The sequence below is a fragment of the Emys orbicularis genome, chromosome 20, assembly GCF_028017835.1.
Source record: "Emys orbicularis isolate rEmyOrb1 chromosome 20, rEmyOrb1.hap1, whole genome shotgun sequence".
NCBI lineage: Eukaryota > Metazoa > Chordata > Testudines > Emydidae > Emys > Emys orbicularis.
In genome coordinates this window covers 20381444-20390282 of record NC_088702.1, presented here as the reverse complement: position 1 = coordinate 20390282, position 8839 = coordinate 20381444, and the positions used below count along the sequence as shown (strand labels likewise).

The window sequence follows — 8839 nt, the reverse complement described above, 5'->3', positions numbered from 1 at the left end:
TGTTCCTTGGAGAGAGCTCACAATGAAATTCACTATTTTGGATATCAATCAAGGATTTATTACTAGAATTGGTCTGATAACTGCTGAGCTGGGTGTGGGCGGGCATGGGTTCATTAACATCTGGAGCAGAGATCCCCCATCATGCAGTGCTTCCCTGCTTATCTGGTCGCAGAGTTCCATACGGATCTTGCCTTGGAATCTCTGTTATCCATTCTATGTGCTAATGGAAATGCCTACTTTTCCCATCTTTTTAACCCACAATCACTCTGGACCATCTGGTGATGTGGGGATTTGAGGGGTCACTGCGCTGCCAGCAGCCCCAGATCTGCCCCCCCGCAGAGCCCAGCAGCACTGATGGTCCCCAAGGCAGATCTGTCACTGCCCCAACAGCCTCTGCTCTCAGACTTCCCACCCCCCATCTGTCTCTAGGTGTGTCCCAGACAGACGATCCAGCCATGGGCAGAGCACGGCTGCCACAGCATGACGCCGGGGAATGGGAGCTCCCGGCTCAGGGTCCCCCATGGAGAGTAGGGGGTCGTTCCCCCCCTGCGGCCATGCTGAGTGTCCTGATCCTCGCCCTGCTCTGGAGGGGTAAGTAAGCAGCACCTGCAGCCCCAGTGCAGGGGGATGGGCAGAACCCGCCCTGAGTGGGGCTAAGTCTGTCCCAGAACTTGAAAGGGAGACTGGCCAGAGGGGAGGGGAGTCCAGTGCCCCAGTGTGGTGCTAGGGGGTGCCGAGCGACTGGGAGTGGGGGGAGGGGGTTCGAAGTAGGGAGGGCTGGAAACTATACAGAGTGAGTTTTGGTCGAGGACCTAGGGGTGGACTCACAGGGGGCTGCAGGTCGGGAGTGAGGGGCACCGGCAGAGCTGGGGGGGTGATTGAGCTCGGGGCTGGACTAGGAGAGCTGCAGGTCGGGAGTGAGGGGCACTGACAGAGCTCTGACGGGAACTCAGATTTGGTCTCTGCTCTCTATGGGTTCTGCTTTCATCCCTTTCTCTCCCCTGCAGGGTCCCTGTCCCAGCAGCCCGAATATACCCTGACGGTGCCGCAGTCGGTGTCGGTGCAGGAGGGTCTCTGCGTTCTTGTCCCCTGCACTTTCACATACCCAGCCGTGTATGACACCTACAATTCCCGGGCCCGGCTCTTCAGATACTGGTATAAGGATCTGGTCGATGTGCGCTATGATCCGCCTGTGGCCAGCAGTGACCCCAACCGGAGGGTGTCGCAGCAGACCCAGGGCCGATTCCAGCTGGCGGAGAATCCGGCGCACGGCGACTGCTCCCTACAAATCAGCGACGCCCGACGGACGGATGCAGGGAGATATTTCTTTAGAGTCGAGGGAGACTTTAGCTACAATTACCGCTCCAGTACCGATCGCACTGACCTTACGCTCACGATCTCCGTGCCAAGTAAGAGCAGCCGCAGTCACCACTGATCAGCCCCCGAGCCAGCAAGTCCCTGCCCTGGGGCCCTTTCCTAGGGGGGAAAGGCCCCTTGTCCCCGAGTGATTCTCTCCCCTCTCCCTGTGTCCAGGGCTGACGGAGGAGCCAGAGATCCAGATCTCGCCAGCACGGGGGCCGCCAGGGATGCTGCTGGCTGGGGAGCCGGTGACTGTGACCTGCACGGCCCCTGGGCGCTGCTCTGGGACCCCTCCCCAAGTCACCTGGACGGGGCCGTTCAGCTACACAGCCCGGGACGTCTCAACACAGCTGGCAAACGGCACCTCGTCCCACAGCTCCACGCTCCGCTTCACGCCCACCCCGGGGGACGATGGCAAAAAGCTTGTCTGCACCGTCACCTACAAGCCCCGATGGGAACCTTCCACCAGCAGAACCATCCAGCTCCGTGTCGGCTGTGAGTGACCCTCCCTGCCCCTCCACGCCGGCCCACAGCCCCCTCTGCTGGGATCCCCCACCCCTGGGGTCCCCAGCCCTGTCCTCCAGCCCCTCCCCCAGTTTAGCCCTCTGCTGGGATCCCCACTCCACCACCACGCACCCTCAGCCAATTCTACTCCAGGCCCCTTCCCTCCACACCTTGCAGCTCCTTCTCCCATGGGATCTTCACCCCTTTCTGTCCCCCTTGGCTATGGCTCCCCCCATCCCATCTGCACCCCAGGTCCCCAGGTCCTTCTCTTCTGGGATCCTCTCTACCCCCAACCTGCCCTGCCCCCAGAATCCTCCTGTGCTGCAATCCACCCCCACATTCCAGTCCTCTCTTCTTGGGATTTCCCCTCACACCAACCACCCCCGTTCCCCCTGAGAGCCCCCCAGGCTGTCACTCCGTGTCTCCGCCACCCCTCCCCTTTCTGCCAGGATCGGTGGATGCTTCATATGGGGCAGAGTGTTAACGGTACCCAGTCGCTGTCCGGCTTTAAACACGCTCTGGGTTCAGTGCCCAGAGACCTTGGCCCACCCTGCCCCAGGGCAACCCCCCATTAAATGGCCTGTGACCCTTGCGCTGCAGATCCAGGGCAGAGGGAAAATCAGCAGCCGCCTTTGCGATGTGAAGGATCAAATCAGGCATCAGTGTAAGGACGGCCCTTGTTCCCTTCAGCCGAAGGGAGATTTAGAAGGAACTTGCCCCCCAGTCCCCCGCCCATGTCTGAGCCCAGGCCCCAGCCCGACCCCCAACGTCTACACAGGCCTAGGAGGAAACGTCCGTGCTGCAATCAAAGACCCGCAGCCCGAGCCCCCATACTGACCCAACGGACCCAGGCTCTGAGGCTCGGCGCCGTGGGGCTTTGAGGGCAGCGTGGACAGACCCATCCAGGCCTGGCCAGCCAGTATCAGCGTCCAGCTGTTCCGGGTGCTGGTTTCAGACACCCCTCTGAGCGCACCCTGGCTGCAAAATATCCAGGCCTGGCCAGCCACGCCGGGGGCAAAAGGAGAGGGCTGAGGAGAGATGAACCGAGGGGAGAAGGCAAAGGACCAATGATGGGGGGGGGTGTCTGACATCCCTGGAGGTGGCTGGGTCTGGGGCAGGGGTGGGAGTGGGGTTATTTAGATCCCGGGCTCTGTCCCGCCCTGGGGAGGACACGTTTGGGGAGCAGGACGCTGAATGCCCAGGCGCCTGGCAAACAATGGCGCTGGTGACGCTCGCTCCAGTACCCAGGCTGGAGCAGCCCAGCCCCTCGTTAATGACTCTGGCAATTAGGCCCAATTTTAACCAACCAGTTTTGGTCCCTTGGGTTTCCATTTCCCACGGTTCTGGTTCCCCGGCGCGGCCCTAACCCGGCCCCCGGGTTCCATCGGGCGCCTCTTGGGTGGGGCTCAGCCGGCTCTGTCGCTTCCCTTCCCCGCCCATGGGTCTTGTGTCACTTCAGGGACTTTCCCGTCCCCCAGCTGAGCTCACAGCGAGGGGCCATGTCTAGGCTCAGTGATCACTAGTGACCCCCCCCGGTGCTGTCCAGCCCCCCTGATCCCCCCTGTCTGGTTCGTGTTACAGACCCGCCCGGGCCCCCCAAAATCACCGGATCCCTGACCAGGAACAGACGCCCCGGTGAGAGGCTGCGCTGCGAGCCCTGGGAATCAGCGATTACCTCCTAGTCATGCTCTCCCCGCACTCAGGGCCAGGTGCCAGGCTCAGCTGGGCCAGGCTGGTCCGTGCCTGGAGGGCTGGTCCGTGCCTGGTCCGTGCTGGACTGTAGGGAGGGTGGTGGGGGGAGAGGGCCCAGTTCTCTCTGTCTCCAGACCCGGGGTGGCACTAGGGGGTGCTGGGCAGTGGGGAGTAGATGGGTTAGGGAGCGATTGCTGAGATGGAGACCTGCTGTCATGGAAAGGCACCAAGATTGTGTGCCGACCCCATAGGGGCCATGTCTCAGCACCGGATGAGGGGTCCCTGTATAAACAGCCCCCGTGCCCCACCCCAGTGATAACTGCATCTGGGCTCCTTAGTGGGGAATCTCTGGGGGGACCAAACCCACCTGCTCGTCTCTTCCAGTGCCAGATGCATGGGGAGCTGAGGGCAACGTCATGTCTCTGGTGACCCAGGAAGGCGACTCCCTGACCCTGAGCTGTGAGGCTGGGAGCAGAACTGAGGTCACCCTGAGCTGGGCGAGGGTGAATGGATCCCTGAGCCCCGGCCAGGGAGGGGCCGGGTACCTGGAGCTGCTGAATCTTAGCCCTGGGGACGTTGGGGAGTATCAGTGCTGGGCGAAGAATTCCTACGGGTCGGCCAGCCGGGCCCTGCGTGTGCACGTGCAGTGTAAGGCTCTAGGGGGCGCCATGGCAGACAGAGGGTCCTCAGTGAGTGTGCTGGGCTGTAGGGGGCTGGATTGGGGGCTCAGCTGGGGGTGCTGGGCTGCAGGGAACAGGGTGGACAGGGGATCCATGGGGGGTGCTGGTCTGTGGGGAGAGGCAGTTGTTCATTGGAGGGTGCTGGACTGTGGAGCAGGGGGTCAATGGGGGTCGCTTTCCAATCTAATACGTTGCCGTGGGTATTTCAGCTCCAGTGAGGACTCTGCAAATCACCATCTCCAGAGCTAACAGGAGTCACCCCCAGCTATTCCAAGGTATCGCTAGGGGGTGAGGAGTGGGGCACGGGGACTTTCCCCTCTAGGGGGCATCGACCCTGATCCAGCACCCAGGCAGAGACTGGCTGGCTCAGGGTGCGAGTGGCTCTGTGTTATTCCTTTTCCCAGATCCTGGCACCCTCTTGGCCAACGGCTCACAGCTCATGGGCCAGGAGGGCGACTCCCTGCGGTTCCTCTGCTCCATTGCCAGCAGCCCCCCCGCAGTGCTGGGCTGGGAGAGGGGGGGCCGAGCCCTCGAGGGTGCCCGCCTTCCGGGGAAGAATCAGCTGCAGCTGGAGCTGCCCAACGTGACGGCCGAGGACGGGGGGCTGTACAGGTGCTGGGCCAAGAACAAGGAGAGCTCTGCCCAGGGGACGTTCCAGCTGCTCGTCGAGTGTGAGTGGTTTTAACCCCGGGACGCTGACACTGGAGAGTAGCAGAGTTAATCCGTGGGAGTTCTTGCCACTGAATACTAGCAGGTGTCACAGGTGCCTGGCCCCTGTAAACGGAGACAGTGCAAACCCCTCCTGTGCCATAGTTAATTAGCTGCTTTGAGGGCAGTCCCAAGGGGGGCAGCTGTCACTTGAGCAGACTCCTGGGCTGTCTACGAGGGCCATGAGCACCCAGGCTGAGGGCAGAGAAGCTGGTGGGTTGGTGTGAAGTGCTGCTGGCCGAGGATGGGGCCAGATCAGCGCCCAGGGGCTGGCTGAAAAGCCGTCTCAGGGCAGAGAACCCACGGGACTCCCTGCCTCTGGATATTAGCAGATTAATCTATGGCACTCGCTTCCCCTGGGTATTAGAAGACTTAATCCACAGAACTCCCTGCCACTGGATGTGGATGTGAGTGGGGTTAACCCACAGGACTCCCTGACACTTGGTTTCTTTCTCTGACTATTAATTTGTTGCTGTGTCTCCTGCTCCCCCCAGACAGCCCCCGGCCGGGGACTGGGCTGAACTCGTCCTGCCAGCGCCAGGGACCCAGTGTCAGCTGCAGCTGCTCCCTGCGCGCACACCCCCCACCCCGGCTCCAGTGGCAGGTGGATGGGGAGCCCCTGGCTGGAAACGGCTCTTGGGGGGCCCTGCAGGTCAGCTCGTGGGCCCAGGGGGACGAGGCCGTCAGCACCCTGAGTTGGACGGGGAGCGGGGACAGGGGCTCCCAGATCTTCTGCCTCGGCTACAACCCCCATGGGACATACGCCGCCCTGCACTTTGAACTCAGCCCCCCACAGAGAGGTGAGACACTAAGGGCTGGTCCACACTAACCCCCCAATTCGAACTAAGATACGCAACTTCAGCTACGTGAATAACGTAGCTGAAGTGGAAGTATCTTAGTTCGAACTACAAGGTACTTACCGCGGGTCCACACGCGGCAGGCAGGCTCCCCCGTCGACTCCGCGTACTCCTCTCGCGGAGCAGGAGTACCGGTGTTGACGGCGAGCACTTCCGGGATCGATTTATCGCGTCTAGACAAGACGCGATAAATCGATCCCAGAAGATCGATTGCTTACCGCCGAACCCGGAGGTAAGTATAGACGTGCCCTCAGACTCCTGGGTTCTGTCCCCAGCTTGGGGATGAGGATGGGGAGGGAGCCAGGATTCCTGGGTTCTCTCCCCAGCCCTGGAAGAAGAGTGGGGTCTGGGAGTTGGAGGCAGGGGGCTGGGAGCCAGGACTCCTGGGTTCTCTCCCAGCCGTGCCCTGTGCTGTGTGTTTTCGCAGGTGCGGAGGAGCCTGGCAAGCTGCTGGGCGTCGGGGTGGCCTGTGGGCTGGGGGTCACTGTCGGCTTCTTCCTTCTCGGGCTCTGTGTGATCAAGTGAGTCTGAGGCCTCCCGCCCTGACCCCCAGCTGCCCCCCCTCAAGATCCCACTGAGATCCCCTGCCCTCTCCCCTGGGCTTTTCCAGCCCCCCCAGCCCCCTCCCCCAAGGCCCTCTCTCTGGCCTATCCCAGTCCCCTGCACTCTAGACTCTCACACTGGTGTGCCACCTTCCTCCCTCCTATGCGGCTATTCTAACCCCTCCCCTGTCCCATGAGTCCATCCTGATCTGTCTCCCCACAGGCTGCGGGGCCGGGGGCCGGCGCCCCCCAGTGGTGAGGCTGGGGAGATGGCTAACAGGAGCCAGGCCGAGCACACCGCTGACGAGGCCAGCCTGATCTACAGTAACGTCCCCACCATGCCCATGGTATGTACCTGGGGGAAGCGGGGGACCAAGCCCATTTGCCCTTCCCACCCCACCTCTGCCCCCCTCCATTTCTTCTCCTCCATCCCCCTGCTTTCCCACCCCCTTAATGAATGCATGAATATAAGCCAGGCTTTCACCAGGACACCCAGCCCCCACCATGCATGCCCGGTGCAAGAAATGCACCCCTGCCACTAGTCTGGGCTCCCCGAATGGCATGGGATCGGCTCCTGCATGCAGAAAATGCACCTCATCCCTCGGGTCTTGCTCTGAGGGGAGGACATGCAGCAAATGCATTCACGTGCATTCAGAAAGTCCACGGGACTAGATTGGGGCTGGAATGCTGCTAAACCCCAGGCATCTCCTGGATGCACCAACCGGGCAAGAAATGCATTTCTCGGCTGCCTGCTATGATATCAAGTGCTTGTCATCAGACAGTGCATGCAGGGTGCTCCATGTCTGTTGCACTCCTCAGAAAATGCAATGAATGCATCAACATATTCTATGCAACCACGAGATGCATGGGCTCAAATCATGAATGCACAGTGCATATAATGCACACAACCCCATGTGTCTAGCTAATGGATAGCCGGTGCAGGGAATGCAGAGAATGCATTAAGTTAACCGGTGCTGCCCCAAGATGTATGGGAGCAGTTCACGCATGCTCGGAGCATGAAATCCAGTCAATACATTTCCAGAACCTGTTCTGCGATGAGATGAAATCCTGCATGCATGGTGCATGAAATGCGCACACCCCCATGCATCTTGCTAATGTGTGGCCTGTGCAGGTCAGGCAGTAAATGCATTAACCGAGCTGGTGCTGGCATGGGATTGGCTCGTGTGTGCAGAGTGTGAAACACCCCCAATCCCCCGTCTCTTGCTAGTGCACGCCCGAGGCAGGAAATGCATTTGCACGGAGGGTGGGGGAAACGAGGCCTGGGGAAGCCCATGCAATTAGCCCAGCAGGGTGGATGCAAGTCTCTGCCTGGTGTCTCTGCCTTGCTCCTCACTCAGGATCACAAGACTCCAGCCACCCACCGGACCAAAGGCTTCCAGGACAGGGCTGCAGCAGCAAAGGTCCCGCTAGGCCCCGGGGAGCCGGAGGAGCTGCACTACGCCGCCATCGACTTCTCCAAGCTGCAGCGCAAAGGGGCGGAGCCTCCGGAGCCCCCCACCACAGAATATTCTGAGGTCCAGCGGAAATAGCCCCTTAGCGCCATGGGTCCTGGCTGGGCATCTCTGGCCCATCCAGTGCTGTTGGGGGGTCACAGTGAGGGGGGAAGGGGACAAAGGTTTGGCCCAGGATGTGGAAACCTGGGTGCAAATCCCTGCTTCTCCCTGGACTCAGGGCGGGGTCAACTAGGCCTTGGAGATGCTAGAGCACTGCATTGTGGGGAGGTATCCCAGAGTCCTCTGCAGCCGGGTCCCAAAGCCTGCCCCCTCCCAATCCCCACTGTCCCTGGGGGAAAGAGTCTCTGACCTCTCAGCCACAGAGGGTAGGGTTACCATATTTCCACAATCAAAAAAGAGAACACTGGGGGGGGAGGGGGAAGCTCCGCCCTAGCCCCGCCCCTGCCCCATCTACTCCCTCCCACTTCCCACCCCCTGACTGCCCCCTCAGAACCCCAACCCCCCCTGCTTCTTGTCCCCTGACTGCCCCAACCCTTATCCACTCGCATGGGTGGCAGGGTTGTAGAAATTTTGGTGGTGCCCAGAACCCACGCCCCCCACCTGCCTAAGGCTCTGGGAGGGGGGTTGGGTGGGGGAAGGAGGTCTGGGGTGCAGGTCCTGGGCTGGGGATTAGGGTGCAGGAGGGGTGCTGTGTGCAGGCTCCGGGCTGGGGCAGGGGGTGGGTGTGCAGGAGGGGGTGAGGGGTGCAGGCTCTGGGATGGAGTTTGGGGGTGAGAGGTGGTGCAAAGGGAGGGGGTGCAGGCTTTGGGAGGGAGTTTGAGGGCAGGAGGGGGTCTGTGGGAAGGGGTAGGGGGTTTGGGAGGGAGTTTGGGGATAGGAGGGGGTGCAGGGGTGAGGGCTGTGGGTCTGGGGATGAGGGGTTCATGATACAGGAGGGGGCTCAGGGCTGGGGCAGAGGATTAGGGTGTGCGGAGATGAGGGCTGGGGCTGAGGAGTTTGGGGTGTTGGAGAGGCTCGGGGCT

General features: G+C 61.4%; 1 protein-coding gene across 1 annotated transcript; it reads left to right on the top strand.

Moving 5' to 3' along the window:
* Positions 1-554: 554 nt before the first annotated feature.
* On the top strand, positions 555-7892 carry LOC135892236 (sialic acid-binding Ig-like lectin 11). The gene is made up of 10 exons (XM_065419943.1): positions 555-591; positions 1008-1409; positions 1534-1854; positions 3445-3498; positions 3940-4203; positions 4640-4906; positions 5438-5743; positions 6228-6321; positions 6566-6689; positions 7701-7892. The coding sequence occupies exons 1-10, from the start codon at positions 555-557 to the stop codon at positions 7890-7892; spliced, it is 2061 nt and encodes a 686-aa protein (XP_065276015.1).
* The last annotated feature ends 947 nt before the right edge of the window (positions 7893-8839 follow it).

Excerpts from the sequence above, each read along its gene's own strand:
- LOC135892236 (XM_065419943.1), top strand. The coding sequence starts at position 555 with ATGCTGAGTGTCCTGATCCTCGCCCTGCTCTGGAGGG. Across the intron at positions 1,855-3,444 it reads CATCCAGCTCCGTGTCGGCT|ACCCGCCCGGGCCCCCCAAA; the intron begins GTGAGTGACCCT and ends TTCGTGTTACAG. Across the intron at positions 6,690-7,700 it reads ACGTCCCCACCATGCCCATG|GATCACAAGACTCCAGCCAC; the intron begins GTATGTACCTGG and ends CTCCTCACTCAG.